The following is an 18,574-nucleotide window of genomic DNA, read 5'->3' on the forward strand; positions in this document are numbered from 1 at the left end:
CATAACCACCTTCTGACGGAACACTCACACAATTTCTGCAGCAGTTTGTGCAATTGTAAATAAATCAAGAAGATATTTGTAGGTGTATTTATTTGAGAAACAGGGATGATACATTTCGATGTGAAATGATTTACAGTAACACATTTACAGATGGCCGCGGTATTCCCACAAAGGGTCCCTGCACAACAGCACAAAGATGGGAAGAAGTGGTGAGCCACTGAAGGACGGCTTTTTAAAAAAAGTAGGAAATGTACTAGGGACAAATCAAACAGAAACAAATGTACATAAGACACACGTGCCTTACAAAAGTAGCATTAACCGAAGTGGCCAAGCGTTTCAAACTAAACCAGGGTTCTGTATTAATATACAAGATGGCTGAACATGTGAAAAAACGCTACATTAGAAATGGAGGAAGAGTCAAGGTGGGATTAGTAGATAGAAGCTTTATCTGTGGAACGTGTGCAGTATTGGCAGAGGGCAGGTGTGGGGCCAGACTGCTCAATCATTTTGGCATTTATTCAGTCCATTTCTCCCCGTTCATTAAGTGTGGTAGATTAAAACCAGTAACAATTCTGGATTAAAAAATAAATAAATAAATAAAAGAAATGTGGATTGCTACCAGTGTCAGTTTATTTAAATAGTGCACATGGACCTTGTCTGCCTAATCATATCTCTCTGATATTGCCCCACTGGCAATCATGATAGCAAAGCTTCAGCACCTTTAGTATGCCTCGTGTGTGTGGAATTTGCCTATGAAAATAAGACAGTTGAGTGTTCTCCTGGATAAACGTAATCTATGACAAAGTGTGCATAGTTCAGGTTAGTCAATGGGCCAGACCACCACCACTATTAATTGAAGCCTCAGTGGAAGGTTTTTATCAGCGGGTGCGCTACTCTGGATTATTGGCGGGACCAGCGTGGTGCTGCAGGTGGGTCGGCCCGCAGGCAGTGAGCTAGGGCTCCTCGTTGCAGAGTGTTTCTCAGCAGGATGATGGCTGCAAAGGAAGTGGTACTTTTGAACTCTTAATGGATAGCATGCACGTATCATGAGCCGAAACACCAAAGATTAGAAGGACATATTCTCAAGAACGGTGGGTCACGTTGGCGGGTGGTGAAAGGGGGCATTGCTTTGCAACGGAGGGCTGCCTGGTCCATGCCCTCACTCTGGCTCATTTCATAATCAATAACATCTCCTTTCACATGCCCTTCCAAAGATGTGCAGTGTGCATTATAGAAACATAATACATACACTCTGAAAATGTGATTGTAAAAATAATCAAGGTAACACAAGGTCCTTTCCTTTCAGGGGGGGAGTGCAGTCCCAGTATATATCATTCAAATGCAGCTCTCCACAAAACCTTCATAATGCCCTTTATATGACTATTTAGAACCCATTTTGTAAACTGTGTTCATTTTCCTTGGGCCATTTTGGGATCACACACTTATTTTCGATCAATGAAGTTTGACCAATTATTGATGGAACTTTTGTAGTTTTTCTTATAGGCTGTATGTTTTCATGAAATATTCTCAGTCAACAAATATGTACCAATGTATTTGGATTAATAGCCTGCCATAGCCCTCCACGCACCCCCGGCACAGGGGTGCCTCTTACAGGGCCAATGATTACAGCTGTGCGAGAAGACCTAGCTTGAAAAAAGCAGCCTTTGCTGTTTCCTCGATGCAAGTCAAGTCATGGGGTTCACATGAAATGAGATGTTCTCATTGACTGCCACACTGATGATAAATCCATGCTGACTCCTCTTACAGTTCAGGGGAATGGCTGTAAATGACCTGTATCCAATCAGATCACCCCCTCTTGAGAAAAGCATTGACAGTGCCAACAGTTTGGGCTTTTGTGTAGGCATGGGATGGCACTTGCCAGGCATCGCTGTAGTAGTATTAACTACCCATTGTTGGTAGCAGGTGCAAAATGGTGCAAATACCTGGACATCTAACAGTAGTGCCTGGCAAAAACTTAAAACATATGCACAATCCAAAAATGTTGGCTTTGCCAATGCTTGTTTTTAGCAGGACTTCAGTGGAGGATGTGCAGATTGCTTATAAATCGAGCGGCTGAAGGCAGACCAGGTTGACATTTTGATTACACCAGTAGTGTATTCACAACTCCAACTAAGCCATTCAATTTGAGAAGACTGCTTTGAGAAAACACTGGCAGGCACTTTGAATGCAAAGCCTGGTGGTAAGGCTTGATTAAAGTAAGCTCAAAGAGTTCCCATGAGGGGGAGTTCTGGGCAGGCAGAGGCAGGAATGTGTGGCAATGGCCATAGGGATAAGCATGGCCATGGGTAGGCAATGGGTGGGCACATAACCAAACGCCACCTGCAGATGCTATATCACTCATCATATGTCATTCCTATCTGTACTCCAATGCAATAGTTTCAGTTTATAGGTGTTGCAAGTGCGATCCAATAGCCCAAACTCAAAGACATATAAGCCTACTCAGGTGGCATCCTAGGAAGCTTTTCTGTTCGATCATATTATCCAAGCAAATTTACCTTATCTGAAAACTAACACAGAATACCACTAATACTAAGAACATAATTCAAAATCCTTGTGCGTCATTCATTGGATTTGCATAAAGGGGAAAGGGATAGCAACCAATTGTTTTGATTACCTCTCCCATTATGTTCAGAATTGAGCTTACATTGTGCGTTTCTTCGTAGAACCCCAGTTTTCCAAAGAGCAGGAGCTGTTTGCCAGCATCAACACAACGCAGGTGAGGCTGAACCTGATCGGCTGGATCGACGGCGGCTGCCCCATCACCTCCTTCACCCTGGAGTACCGCTCGTTCGGCACGTCGCTATGGACGACAGCTCAGCGGACGTCCTTCTCCAAGTCCTACATCCTGTACGACCTCCAGGAGTCAATGTGGTACGAGCTCCAAATGAGAGTTTGCAATAGTGCCGGATGTGCCGAGAAGCAGGCCAAGTTTGCCACGCTCAACTATGACGGCAGTAAGTATTGCTGAGGATAGTGCACTGGCACACTGTTTAATTGGGAGCCGCCGCAGACAGTCTGCCTCACTAAAGGAACGCTCCCGGGAAAGTAATTGGGTTCTATGCCGGGCATCCAAAAGTACTCAAAGCTTCAACCATAAGAACACAACCTGAAAACTGTTTTGCATAGCCCACCTCGGCCATTTTGGCAGCCTTGTTGCATGTGCCCTGCTAGAAAAAGAGAGGGGTGTGGGTAGGAGTTGTTGGCAGAATATGGGGTGGCAAGTGTGGAACTTAAGGCACACACGATAAAGAGCCAGAGATGCATGAGTACCGAGTGCTGTAGGTGGTTTGACAGTGACAATTTTGCATGTGTTTTATGATAAGATATGGCATTTATAACACGCCTATACGCAAGTGTTTCAAGGCGTGACACAGCAAAGGAGGGGGAACAGAGGGAAGACAGACAGCAATCCTACTAGGCCAGGTGCCATTCAGATTGCGCAAGTGCATGGGAGGGGGGGGTGCAGTACATAGATAAGAATAATAAACACGAAGTAACATAGGTCCAGCTGGTGGCAAGTGCAGGGTAAGTGCAGACATCAGGTGTCAAGTGCTAGTGGTTGAACTATAGGGATACAGAAACAGTCCCTAAGTGCGGGGGTTGCCAGGAAGGCAGTGCAGGAATGCGACTGGCAGGGGGGGTGGAATCTTGGGCCGAGATCCGTGGGTGGCCAGGTAACCAGCGCAGTTTCATTATCAGCCAGGAAGTCAGCAGGGGAGAGGAGGAGAAAAAGCAGAAGCAAAGAGAAAGGTTTTGAGGTGCTTCCGGAACCAGAGATGATTCTTATCAAGTTTCAGGGAGGCAGGGAGGCTGTTCCAGAGGGAGGCCCCAGCCGAGGAAAGAGATGAACCACCAACTCATTGCTTAGAGAATCGACTGACTCTGAGGGAGTTGGAGGTGGATGAGCGAAGAGCTCGAGAAGTAAGATAATTAGGAAGAGAGAGTTGAAGGTAGTGAGGCCCCCGGGCCCCAAGCGGCCTTGTGGACAATGCAGAGGGTTTTGAACTTAATCCTCGCGGCCACTGGGAGCCAGTGCAGAGATTTCAGTCCTGGAGAGATATTATCCTTGGGCTTGAGGCCAAGGACAAGTCTCGCAGTCCTGTTCTGGATGAGTTGCAGAGGACGGAGAGTAGAAGCATGCATATTTAGAAAGAGGCTGTTGCAATAGTCCAGCCTAGAGAGAACCAGAGCTCTGGAGACAGTGAGCTTCTGGGGGAAGGAGAGGAAAGGAGGAATATCTCTGAGGAGGTGCAGCTGGTAGTGTGACTTCTTAGATATATCAGGACAGAAGGAGAGTGTGGAGTCAAAGATGAGCCTGAGGTTTTTAGCCTCACAGGTGGGAGCAGGAGGAGGGCCAAGGGAGGCAGGCCATAGAGTAACAGGAAAGGAGGGAGCGGGTGTTCCAATGAGGAGAATCTCAGTCTTACTGGCATTAAGGCAGAGATCATTGGCGGCACACCACTCTTGGATGGAGACAGGTAGTCAGAGATGAGAGAGGGAGAGGAGATGGCTGAAAGTAGTCTGAAAAAGAGCTGAGTGTCATCCGCATATCATTGGAGGTTGAGTCAGAGCGCAGCAATGCGGTGGGCAAGAAGTGCCAGGTAAAGGTTGAACAGCCAGGGAGAGAGGTTAGAACCCTGGGGAACACCACCGGTAGAGATAGAGATGGAGGAGAGGAAGGACCCAAGATGAACCTGGGAGGGTCGATCGGAGAAGAAAGAAGTCAGCCACGCCAGGGCCTGACCGGTGATACCCAGGTAATCACGGAGACGGTTGAGCAGGATGGCATGGTTGACTGTGTCAAAGGCAGAAGAGAGATCAATTAGGATGAGGACACAGGGGATGTTGGAATCGAGGTTGGAGAGCAGGTCTTCATGGATGTTCAGGAGAGCAGTTTCTGTGCTTCTGGCAGCTCTGAAGCCAGACTGATGGTCATGGAGACAACCAACAGATTCAGTATGAAGATTGAGCTGGGAGATGGTCATCTTTTCCAAGAGTTTGCCCAGGAAGGGAGTGATGGAGATTGGGCGATAGTTAGCCGGGCAAGATGGGTCGGCAGAGGGTTTCTTGAGAAGCGGGTGCACAAGGGTGTGCTTCAGGGTGGAAGGGAAGACTCCGGTGGTGAAGGAATGGTTGCAGAAGTCGGCCAGAGCAGGAGCCATGGAGTCAATATGGTCCTTGATGGTTTTGGAGGAACAGGGATGAACTTGTTTAGACAAGACTTTCACAGATCGGACTTGTCTAGAAACATTGTCTGGGGAAAACAGGGGAAAGGCTGTTCAGAGGGGAGAGCCCAAGATCTGAGAAGCCACTGAGCTGCAAGGACGGGATAGCAGCTGACTTTGGGAGGGGGGAGGGTTACGATCGAGGTGAAGATGTGAGCTTTGACATAACTCCATCAAGGTTGAAATCGATGTGGAGAGCAGAAATGCAGCGGGTACAACCAAAGAGTAAAATTACAGTGGGAAACCTAGGAGTGCAATCACAGTGGGAAACCTAGGAGTACAATCACAGTGGGAAACCTAGGAGTAAAATCACAGTGGGAAACCTAGGAGTACAATCACAGTGGGAAACCTAGGAGTACAATCACAGTGGGAAACCTAGGAATACAATCAAAGTGGGAAACCTAGGAGTACAATCACAGTGGGAAATCTAGGTGTAAAATCACAGTGGGAAACGTAGGAGTACTATCACAGTGGGAAATCTAGGAGTAAAATCACAGTGGGAAACCAAGGAGTAAAACCACAGTGGGAAACCTATGAGTAAAATCGAAGGGGAGATACTGGTGTTGGTCTGGAAAACATCCACTCATTGCATCAAAGACTTCACATTTGTGGTTTCCACATCCGTGCAGTGGTGAATTGTAGTGTCTTTGGGTGTGTGGGGTGTGCACGTGCATGCATTTGCGTGTGTGTGTGTGAATTCTTCAATATTCAATGTGAGCTTGAGTGGGGTAACAATTAAAATATAAATGAATGGCCATTTATTATGGCCTAAATTCACTCGACTGGCCAATTCTAATTTACCCCCAAGCTAAAATGTTGGCTCTCACTTCCAGACTGAAACAAATTAACGTATTAGGACAATTAAATATTCATCATGAAAGTGTTTATTTGCAAAACTGAACCTATTAATTTGTAAAATATGCAATATGTGACAAATACAAAATATTAAAAAGCAACCACTTGGGTGCTGTATGTTCACCGACATGCAGCTGGCCAGATGTGCATTATTGTGATAGAATCGCATTCACATTCCCTCATGCACATTCGAAAGTGATGTTGCCCCTAACAAGCAGCGGGAGCAGGGGAAAGTCGTAGGACAGCTATGATTTGTGGGGGCAGGGCAGTCAGAGGCACTGTGGTGGTAAAGTGGTGTGTGGGTGGGAACCCACACTTGCAAATAAAAGTTATGAGCAAGGGCAAAGTTGGCATCCTGCATGCTAGGACTGTGCAGAATTGGCCCTTTGGGATTCGGTTCCACTCTGAAACATAAAGCACACACATTTTAGGGCGTGTCTCGTGAGAGCCGTATGTAGCCAATTCATTATTGTTTTGTAGTCTCAAATTTGTAGTCCTGAATTTATAACGGAAAAGGCAAAACGACAAGTTCAACAAGGCAATCAGTGAAACCTCACCCGGGTGAAGCACTCACAACTAACATGCAGTAGGGCAAGTTGACAGCTTCAACATTTGCTGCGAAAATGTGAAGGCCACAGTCGATCATTGACAAGAACGTTTTCCCGAAGGTGTCCTCGAAGGATGATGATATCGCTGGTGCTGGAGAACCATGACAATTAACCTTTAAAACGGATGAGATTGTTTTTAGTTAACACGGGGAGAAAACCAATGGAGAACAGACAATGGGCCTCATTCTAAGTTTGGTGCTATTTCAGTGGTAAATCTGCTGAGATACGATCAAACTGTATTACTGTTACCGCCACCTGGTCTGGCGGCATTATCGCCAATTACAAGTGGTGGTAGGCAGTGTTAGTCCCATTAATTGGAGTCCATAGGACGTCATGTGTGATTTCCATTGTCTATTGCTGGAGGTTTTTCCTCCACCTTACCCTCAAACTCGCAGTTGGGAGATGTGGTAATGTAGTGGTAATAGTATTACTTCCAGATGTATACTGTGCCGCCAAACTTATAATGAGGCGCAATGTCTTGTCAGCCTCTGAAAGTAGATTGACAGATCTTCTCATTAGAAAATAATTGAGTTGAAAACGTACCACGTACACAAGTTACATATAAGTGCCATAGAAAAACTATAAAAATAATAATAACGTGGTGTTTTCCCCATTTCAGAACACTTGATAACAGGTGTTAATAATATTACCAATATTATTACTCAGATTGTGGTACTCAATGTGCAACCTCAAGAAGATTTATTTAATTTATTTATTTACATTTATAAAGCGCTCACACAGCCCGCAGGCATCGAGGCGCTGTTACAGGAATTGTTAGTTTTTCTTAGTTGTATAATTGTGTTTTTTCTTTGTCTTAGTTACGTATTTATAACGCGCTTAAACACTCAGAGGTTTCTAAGCGCGGACCCGGGGATCGAACCTGTTGTTGCTTTGTGTCGTCTTGCTTCCAAGACGCGCACGCTGCCGCTGTGCTAGCCTCCCGGGAAGATGATTGTACGAGTTGGTGCAGCAGAGATTCAAACCCTTGTCCGGGCAGAGCTCCGCCTCTTCAAAGACACGTGCTATGTCTAGAGCTATTCATCCTCCAAAATACTTTATCACATGCCATTGACAGAGTGCTATGGGTATTTATAAAGTGGAAAACGTAATAGGAAGCAGCAGAATTCTGCATGATTTGAGTTAGAGAACGATTCAAGATCATGGACAATAGGGCAGGAAACAAATCGGGATCGCCCATAGGTCAGTGAGGCCCACAGAAAGCATGAGCACGAAATGGAGAGGGATGGGGTTAGGCCTGGTGGGGTCTGGAGAGAGACACCCCTAATGGTGCTGGATGAGGTTCTCCTCGATGGGATGTGTTCCCATTCTTTCTGCATTGTAGGAATGTTGGGTCATATCTGATGAGTGGGTAGAGGCTCTTTGAAGTCCACGGGACGCAGCTTGACGCGTCTTGTTTCCTGGCTTCTTCCTTTTTGCACGGCTTGTCTTCAAGTGCAGCAAAGGCATAGTCACTTTTGCTGCATTGGTTCCTTGAAATTGTGTTTCTTCCAGGCATGTTGCTACTTCAAAGATGACTTCAGGGCAGGAGCAAGCTTCTTTAGTTCTTTGATGAGTCTGGCAGCGCCCTGTGGGATGCCCTATAGTGAGATTAATATAACTTCGAGCACTCCGGTAAGCAGAGCGTGTCAACCACCCAGGTGGCAGAGGATTCAGTTCTTAGTGGCGCAATGGGAGGGAGGGGCTTTCAATTATTTCCTATGTAATTCAGGATAAAAACAAACACCCCTGGCTCCTACTGGGGGAATCCTTGTCCTGTGGATATGGAGACCCGATGAGGGCCTGCACATAGGCGGATGGAGTCGAAGGCTTCCAAGATATTAAGTAGCTGCAGGATTCAGGGGTTTCCACTGTCAACCATTCCAAGGGGGTATTTCATGCCTGGGATGCTTTCTTTTCTGGTACTTCAACGATGCCTGAAACCAAACTGGTGGAGCATGATGGAAACTGCGTTCTCCGTTACCCTCCGATGGAAAGACAGAAGTTTTCTAGGCCCGGAGTTGCCAAGAAGGCTCAGGTCCAGGGTTGTATTTTCGGTTGACCTTTCATCTGTGTTGTTCTGAGCGTGTTGGGAAAGATATCTCGCGCAAGGTATTGACTCTGTGAAGAAGAGTTCTGAGCGCCTTTACTGTGGGGGGATTTCACAGTCACGGATGGGAGGATGTCACCTCCTTGAGAAGTGTCTTCAAAGTCATTGAGAATGTGATGTTGTCCTTTTCTTGAGAGACGTTGGTACTTCGTTGAGTGGACTGATGACCACAGGTGGGATCTTCTTGTTAGTGATGGCATTACATTATCCCGTGATCCTAGATTAGATAGAGCTGGCAGCTGACGGATGCAGTGCTCCATACGTATACAGAAAGCTCTTCTTTTTTTGCTTCTGTCTTGGAAACCTGGAAAGCTTGTAATATGTGATTTTGGATTTGGCTTCATCAGGCATTATGCTGTCTTGATTTTGTTTTTTGTGTGACATTTACACTTTGAGCTCTGCCTGTCAGAGTTACTGTGTGTACCAAGTTGCCTAAAGATTTGGTACTGTAGATTGCATTTTAATCAGGACAAAACTGTTGACAGGAAGTTTCAGGGTGAGGTTGAGTGTGCCGACTATGAAATGTTGTAATTGTTAGGGGTATGAGGTTGTGACTGGGTATGCCAGTGGTTACGGTCTTGGAAGAGAGGTATGGTTCTTTGAAGGTTCTGGATTGTCTGTTATGTGCAAAAACGGAAAAGATTACATTTTACAGAATCATATTTTATACACCTTTTTACTTCCAATGTATATTTTCAACATATAGCCCTTCTTAGTCCTCTCCATCCACCCTTTACAGCTCGCATCCAATACTTACACCTGATGTTTAAATTAAGTGTGTTCACAAAAGTTGTAAAGATATGTTTTGTCATTGCATTTAATGTTACAGTTGTATGTTTTGTTTCTCTTCTCCTTTCAAAAACATCTGCAACACCACATTTGTTCTGCCCTTTTTGTAAGTCATGCAATTGTAAGTGGTGCCAAAGAGTGTGTCAATAGAAAAGTCCTAAATCCATTTGTGAATCACTCTTAAGTTCTATGAGTCTTTGTGAACAAGTTACTTCTTTTTCAAGGATAAAGTCAGACATACTCCTGGAAAGGTACTCTGAATCACCCCTGTCTGTCCGTGCAGGCATCGAGCAAGAGTATGTTTACCCAGACAGCTATGGCCACCACCAATGATATTGCCCTTGATGATTATACATATGTTCAAATACCTGTTCTCATCCTTTAGAATGTGGTGTATGTATTTTGTATGTGTTGGAATGAGGTGGTATTATTAGTGGTGTGTACTTTAAGAAAACATTTTTAAGACATTCTCATCATGTGCTATAGCCTCAGTGGGATGGTGTCTACATAGACTGACTGCATTGTGTCTGGCTTGGCATCAAAGCCGTTTAACATCATGGTTATGTGTTTGGATGCCAAGATGCCCACCTGGGATCCTGGGCACCTGCATTCTAATATTAGCCTTCGCACTTCATCAGAACAGTGTGGCACGTGGGCAGATCATGTTCAGCCGAGTATAAATATGTGTAATGTAAAACAGGTCTGTGCAGTGTGCCATTGAGCACAGGGCCAATTACACCCCCATCGCTGTTCCCCATCACATGCTGATGTCTGTAATGTATTCACAGCCAGACCCACACACCTGATGGGTCAATGTACAGTTACTCCTGTTCAAGATACCTGATCCAGTAAATGTTTCCTTTACAGCACCCCCCTACGCTTTTCAAATGAATCTGCACCATATCAAACACCTAAAAAACCATTTGCTTTTGGAAAAATAACTCCACTGAGCATGGAGCCTGCAATGGCATGTTCAAAGCCTGCCTTACTATCAGTCTCGATGCGTTTCTGTTGTCAGGGAACACAAAGTTTTCAAATATGTTCCTCTCCAGACTTATTGATTTCTGTGTGGGCTAGGATTTATTAAAGCGCAGAACACAAGGGAAGAGTAAGCGGCTCGACCGAGGACTAGAGCAGGGTTGATCACGTGTGCACTGAAAAGGGAGGTGCTTCTGGGCCTGGGCTCCACCACTGCTGCAGCACACAAAGGACATGATGATGCCACAGTTCAATCTGAGCAAGAACGTGATCAAATATTTCCAGTCGATGCGCATCCTGAATCAAAGGAGCTAGCCACAACAGCTATATTTTCATTTTCTTTGACCCCCATCTCTTGCGGTCGTCGCAAGAGATGGGGGTCAAAGTCTAGAAAACAAATAGTGGAAATATGTTACTTTCTGCTCGCCACACTATCCCCAAGCACGGCCCCACTCTCCACTAACCGCATACCCTCACTTGCCCCCCCTCAAAACAAACCCCATACCTGGGTCCTGCCTGTCCTCCACTCCACCCTCCTACACTGTGTTTTGCAACATGTACAATCAATACTAAAAATGCATCTTCAATGACCACTATTACTTTCACCCATCATTTGCACCTTTTAAGGGGAATGGCAAGGACTACCGCCAACCCACCAACCCATCACCCACATACACAGCCGTGCCTGTAGCAATGTCACTCTAATCTAACCATGCATAAATGGAAAAGCCAAATGCTGGTCACTGCGGAGCACGGCTATCCGGCAGCTCAGGAAATGGTGTTATGTCGCAAGCAGTTTATTCAATTAAACAAAAGCAGACCTGTCCTGCAAGACAGCTCAGCAAGGTGAGAGCATTGCCAGCAGGGCCCAGGTTCGAATCCCCATTAAGGTAGTAGTTAAATATTGAAAGTGCCCATTGCCTGCTTTCAAAAACAATTCTCTGCGTAACAGATGGTGCATTTTCCCACAAAAGTATAGGACAATTAGGTGCTTATCTTCCTTCCCACTACGGCCTCAGGCTAGAGATGTCGATCTCACCCTTGAGAGCATCAAGAAAACCAGTTCACACAAGTGGGCTCGTCCATCATTCCCGAAGTAAATGTCAATTTCTGGCGTTCCCACAGCCGGCACAGGGAGTCAATATGCTTGGTCTCTCCCTACGGGGGCAACGGGCTGCAGTGGCCGAGCTTTTGACAGGAAGGCCCTGCAGAAGCCACATCAATCCTTTTATTAGGGGCCTGATTTAACACCCACACATGCCTTTTCTAAGTCTGTGAATGGTGCATGAAATAATACACCGCAATAACTCTATGGTCGAGTAGGATCTCCCCAGATGTAGCAGGCGATATTTGCCTTGAAATGATAAGCAATCACTCACCCTCACATTTAGGTGAAATGAAGTTAATAATATGGTACCGTCTCAGAAAGAAACACAGCTCTTGTTGAGGTTTTTGACATATTAGTGCATTTTGTCCTATCCTGAGGATGACTGCTCTTCTGTCTCTGTGCACGAAACTCTCTGAGCAAATCATTGGTAGCTTGATGTAGTGATAGCGTACAGATGAGAACAGTCACCACCTGGGCCCAGCTTATTTCGCTTGCCCGCTGGTGCTGCAACTGGAGCAAACGCACTTGGCACCACTTTTGCTGCGTGTGTGTGTGGGTGGGTAAAGTAAAGTGGAATGAAACAAATAGGATTTGCCCAACCGATATGTATCAAAGATTTTTCTACTGAGGCAGAAATGAAGCAGTCTGTTTTTTCTGCTACTGTGTGTTGCTGTGTGATATATATATATAAAAAAATAGTTTGCTTCAAAGTCCCATCTTTTTCATTGGAAAGGTGGATCAGCTTTTTCCCCCTTATTATATAAACAGATGAGAATAATTGTGTACACAGTTTTCATGCTTTGGTTCGAAATGCTAAGCCTAAACAGCTGGTTTCAAGGCCTAGATCAGTCTGCCAGAGAAACATGTAACAGATTTAAGCACTTAAAAATAAGTCAGCCCTGTGGTTGGACCAGAGTGCTGAAAGCTCCCGTGCGCAATCTCTTTTTGTGTTACTTTTTAATCAGACTTTCTTTAACAGAAGAGACAAAAAATCATACCAATATTCAAGTGCAAGATCGATATTAGCCCACAAATCCATGGAATGCCTTGTTCCACGGGGAACGCGCCACGTGGTGGGGAAAGGTGAACAATGTTCAGTTCCTGAGGGTCACCAAACCTGTGCCACGCACCATCCACACCAAGATCGACCACTTGTTCAACCCCAAATCCACTTAAATTTCAAGAGGACCTTTTCTTCACATCACCTTTTCATGTGAGCCCGATTGGATCGTCTCTATTTCCTGGTCGCTCGCTCAGGGATGAGTATCTCTCAGAACCAGTTTCTTTGTGTCCCACGCTGATTGTATGCCAAACTTGTTTTTTATTGTGTTGTCTGACCCATTTTTATCTGTAAATCTCCTTGAAATCTCCTGCCGGAAAATGATGACCCCGCAACATTCTCAAAAAAATATGATGCAATCTGGTGCCATCTCCATTTCACTCTCAACATTCCTTATTCTCCCAATGGCTGCACCAGGACAACCCGACTGGTGTCCAGAATGCACTAAAAGGTGTCCTTGGCTGGAACACACCACAGTCTACTCCATGGAGATCCGTCAGTACATTTTCCATATGCTCTGTGCCTTCCCTTTCCCCGGCTCGCTTTCTAGTTCAAAGGTCTATTTCCCCAGCCATCCCTCAGCCATCCTCCCTGTTTCTGCTGCACCTAACCAGCGACAAAGTCAAGCAATCCCTATTTTGACCACACTTAGGAGGGAGAATAGAGCAGGACTTCCCTGTTCTGGAGCAGAGCCCGGAGTAAAAGTAGCTGACAGGCAATCCTTGAGCATGTCATGACATCTTGCCTCCAATACATCCATTTTATAACTGTAACAGAGGAATTAAAAACTCATCACTCTCCATCTTGCCAGAGCTCATCCACTGAGGTGGTTCTGCAACTGGCCCGTGACTTCCAAACAATGTCCTACCACCCACCTTAAAATTCCAATTCCCCCAAACTGAAGTTGAGTTCTAGTACTTCCTTCACTGTCCCATCACCCCCAATGCATTAAGCCAAACCCCAACAGAGTACTTTGAATACTAAGCACACGTCTTACATCATCGCTCTTAAATTCCCAGGTACTTCAACCTATCTTTGCACCACCTAGAGCCACTGCTCTTGATGTGACCCCGATGGCATGTACCAGACATGGTAGATCCTAAGTCTTATCAGAGTTACATTTGTTTCCTTAAATCTTCGCGTAGGTGTGGAAAAGCTTCAGCAGTTCTGATAAAGAGCCACCAGGGTCAGTCAAGGAAGCTAAAACATCAGCTGCATCGGCAAGCAGCTTGCACAATCCGTCCCCAAATGCAGTCGCCTTCATAGCATCAGGTAGGCCACGAAACCTCAGGAAAGGTCCCAGGACAGGTCATTGAGTAGCAGGACAGAGGACAGCCCTGCTTCACTCGCCTTTGTAGTCAGACGAGCCACCCACCAAAACCCAGACATTTGTGAATACCTTCTGCATCGCATTAGAATTTTTTAGTTTTAAAAAATGTCATAAAAGACTGGGGAAACCCAAGCCTGAGCAGACATTCCCAGGCAAAGTCCCAATCCACATTTCAAATGCCTGCTCTCATCTGAACTCACGGCTATCCTGATCACTCCTGACTTCCGGTTAAGTTCTAGCAGATCCAGAACGGTTCTCCCTTTACTTCTTCCCCGCGATTGTAGTTCTTGCAATGATGCTACAAAGCCAACTTTCTCCATGGCCACTGAGGATGTACTTTGTGACACCCGCACGACCACCGAACTCACAATTTTCTTACTTTCCATGTCCTGAAAGTGGTAGGTGCAGTACTTGGCTGCAAATCCTGGGCTGTCGCACTGTCCATCACCGGCTAGCCTGAACCGTTTGCCCACGAATGTACTATCAATAGACATTTTTTCCATTCTCAAAGCTTCGCTAATGGCTGGAAATAGATAATCGGTTTGGTATTTGTAGAACTGAGTTTTCGCAATGAAATGGATTCCCACAAACTGAAGAAAGACTCTAACTTTTTAAAACTTGAACCACTAAAAAGTGCAGCCGCTGCACAAAGTAGATTGCCTGCTGGCAGTTGCCCCAGCATGGGTTGTGCAGACCATGAGAAAGGATGATATTTTGTACAGGTGGCATGTATTTTAAGGTTAGTGCCTCGAATTGCATGAGTCACATTAATCAATGGCTCCCCACATACTTCCCCACCAACCGAATGCCCACATTTCATCCGAATAATAATATCAATCAAACAACTATCGAATACAATGAATTTGGCCTCTTTCCTTATACTGTCACTCTGCATCCCAGCTGGTTCGGCCTGTAACGTTGAGGACATGTCACTCACATGAAAGGTAGAATCTCTGATATCGTCTTCCGCTATGTTCAGTGATATTGATGGTGTTTCATTGTCGTCCACTTCATTCTCTTCCATTGCAACATCTGTTCCTTCTCCGGCGATGGGTGAATAAAACAATTTCTTCAACTTTCTCGCGGTCTTAGTTTTTGCGGGTGTGGATTCTGTGAATTGATCTCCGACTGCATCCGAACTACCAGGAGGACATTCACTATCAATGGCTGGTGGTGGTATAGCTCCGTTGTCAATCACTTCATATTCTTCCCATTGGCACGATGCATCTCCAGTCTCAAGTCCCTGCCAAAAGGTTTGACAAGCAACATCTCTCGTTCGCTTCACTGTCTGTGTAGATCTAGTTCGTACACCCACTCGCAACTAGAGGACAGATTGGAAAAGGGATGTTCAGTTTAAACACAACTTACAGTATTGAACTATTAACAGTGAAAAACAACATAATATAGTGACCAGGACACTAACCTTCTTTTGCTTTCTTTTCTTTGAAACTTTCTTGCCTCGAACTTCAACATCAGGATGCTGTTGCTCCGACTCGTGTGTGCATGTCTCCACTTCCTCTTGCGCTGCAACGACTATATTTTCATGATAAGCACATCCATCACGCACTGACGCTCCATCGACTCCCTGAAACATAGAACTTTCATTAGTATGTATAATAATATCAAAAACACAAAATGTACTTGGGGACCAATACACACGTACATCTCAATAGCAAAACACGAATGAACGCTTTGTGTAGAACATTCAAACGACAATTATTCACGCATTGTTGATCTAGTTAGATGGAACTGTCAAGATCCATACCTCGGGCTCCTCATAGACTTCCATTGATGATATTATTGAAGATGATGCTTCAGTAACTCCCTGAAACACAGCAATTGCATTAGTATGGTTTTCTATTTTGTTAAAAAGAACATACACTTTGTGCAGGCGTCAACGGCTCATCTAAATAGACCTGCACAAATGATCAGTTGTCTAAAATAAATAATGGATATCTAACTATGATTCGATTTGCTCGATCGTTGGAAGTGTCACCACCCAGAGATCTGCATCAACTACTAGGGGTGATGTTCTTGTAGAAGAAGGTCCGTCATCTCCCTGAAACATAGTACTTGCGTTAATAAAGAAGGAAGTATAGCGGATGTAATCACGTCATATGATTTCGCTTGATCGAACTGTCAGTATCCATGCCTCGAAATGCATAAGAACATCAAGGGACGATGTAACTGCGGTGCACACTTCTGCAAGCTGTTGCGCCGACCCGTAACTGCATGCTCCCCCTTCTTCTTGGACTAATGCTCCATCGACTCCCTGAAACATAGGACTTTCATTAGTAATGAACACAATATTGAAAAAAGAAGACACATAGGAGGGCGACGACAGAAGGACATATCAATGGCTAAAAACGAAAGAAACATTGTGTGTAACAATCACGCTACAAGAATGCAAGATCTGATGATCTCCATCGATGGAACTGTCCGGAAACGTACCTCGAGCATCTGAGTGACATCAATGGTAGTCGTCACTACGTTGGACTCCTCAGCATCTCCCTGAAAGACAGTACTTGCATTATTTGGGATAACAATAATTATAACTGAAAACCAAGTCTAGAGGACGAGTACAAGGGTGTACCATTAGGTAAAATAATTACACGATAAATTAAAACTATTGATTTACATGCCTAAAACAAGTCAGTGGCAGAATAGCCAAGTAAGATCACCCGATAGGCGCTTGAAGTGGCTGATGACTGCAATAACGACACGGATGGAGAATCTTCCGCCTTCATATTGAGTGGATACATAAATGGGGAAATTATTGTTAGCTAATGCTACACACTACCGCAAGGCCGAGAGATAAATACGTAAACTTGACTCACCAGTGGAGGGATGTGGACGAATAGAGTGGGAATAGCGGTTGAGAGCAATTTTCGCCTCGCTCGCGGTGTGTTCTTCTTTATTAGCAATGATGTGGAGTACATGTCAGAGGTAAAGTGCCTGCTGCAGATGCGGTATCGATCACCCCTCTTGTCCGCAAAGACTTCTAGGACTCTACTTTCAAGCTCAGACGGTGGATATCCGCAATATCGGACCCATTCTCTTATCTGATCTATTGTCTTAGGGAAAACATGCATTATAGTACCTTCAGATTTATTATGGGTCTTCGAAGGGCAACCACCAATGGAACAGGCAGGCATTGTGGAAAGTTCTGAAAAGTAAAGATCAACAATTCTCTATGAATACCAATGTAAACTCAGAACATGTGACTAGTTCCTTGGTGGGCGGCCAGCGTGAGGGAGGATGCTGGCCGGAGACATGTGGTGTGACAAGACAAGGCACAGGAAGACTATTCAATGGAGACACACTAGATTCATTTAAAAAATCAAAACAACCATTGTTAAAATATATGTTGGGTTTTATTTTAGATCTTAATTTCAATTGAACATAAATAATAAACATTACACATTGTAAAGTTCCGGTTGCAGCACATCCAGGGAAAATCCACGGTATTGTCCACTGTCGCTGGGGAAATGTTGTCTAATGGCAAGTACCGCACAGGCAGGTATTACTCTCCGAACGCGGTGTCCGAGCCTCCCGTGAAGCCACCAAGTGAAGCAACGATAGGCCACCAGCCTGTACCACCTGTGAAAACGAAAGATGCAAACTGTATTAAAATGACAAAACTTTCTTATCACTGTCGATTCAGGTAAAAAATGTCATTCTGCTTTGAAAAAAATTCTATCTAGAAAATGCACAATATGGAACCAATTTACATGCATTCGAATGATATGTAGATGTCATTTTATATGTGGGAGACGACCATGACATAGTAGTGGCATCACTGACATCAAAACCAGAGTATACTTACTCGTTACTCGGATTACGCGGACGAACAGTGCCGGGAAGTTCGTGCATAAGCACCATCATCATCCTCAACACGGTCCGTGAGAGGCAGGCTTCCCTGAACTCTGGCAGCTCGGTGATGCATTGCGGACTTGGCTCGCCTTCCGAAATGTAGGCCAAGCACCCGGAATTTTCACGGCAGCAGCAGTTCTCCTCCTCAGTTGGCATTAGCTCGCACCGATTGCACGTGCACCAGGTGGAGACGCCGTCCATGCGACATGGTCCAGGCTCTTCATCCGTTGACTGGTCCTCCCAACTGCCGTCCGAATCCCCATCGTTTTCGCGTGCTTGCCTTTCCAGTAGTTCCTCCTCGGTGTACTCGGGCTCGTACATATACGGCATTATTGTAGCCATTGTGTGGTAAAGAAAGTAAAATAATTTACAGAGATGGTACAGGTGTTCACAAGGCCTAGAAGCGGCGAAGGTAGCTGACCAGAGCACAGAAACGAGTCACAGAATACTCAAAGTAACACAGAGAGAGTAATGGAATTGAAAATCTGCTGCTGTGTGTTGTGAAACGGTGTGTTTATACTTATAGAGGAAAGAAGCGTCCTGCCATTTCCATGGCGACACTTCATTAGCTGAGGCGCAGCGATTGTTGACACGAAACGTGCTTTGGCGTTGGGAAATGG

General features: G+C 45.1%; 1 protein-coding gene across 3 annotated transcripts in view; it reads left to right on the forward strand.

The window, feature by feature from the left end:
- DSCAM (DS cell adhesion molecule) overlaps positions 1–18,574 on the forward strand; it is a 1,793,910-nt gene that overhangs the window by 1,523,480 nt on the left and 251,856 nt on the right. For all 3 annotated transcript variants that reach the window (XM_069636048.1, XM_069636050.1, XM_069636049.1), the window contains exon 26: positions 2,685–2,975. In XM_069636048.1, the coding sequence (XP_069492149.1) occupies positions 2,685–2,975 (291 nt within the window). The remainder of the gene's footprint in view (positions 1–2,684; positions 2,976–18,574) is intronic.

This window comes from Ambystoma mexicanum, chromosome 7p, assembly GCF_040938575.1.
Source record: "Ambystoma mexicanum isolate Mex_15411 chromosome 7p, UKY_AmexF1_1, whole genome shotgun sequence".
Classification (NCBI taxonomy): domain Eukaryota; kingdom Metazoa; phylum Chordata; class Amphibia; order Caudata; family Ambystomatidae; genus Ambystoma; species Ambystoma mexicanum.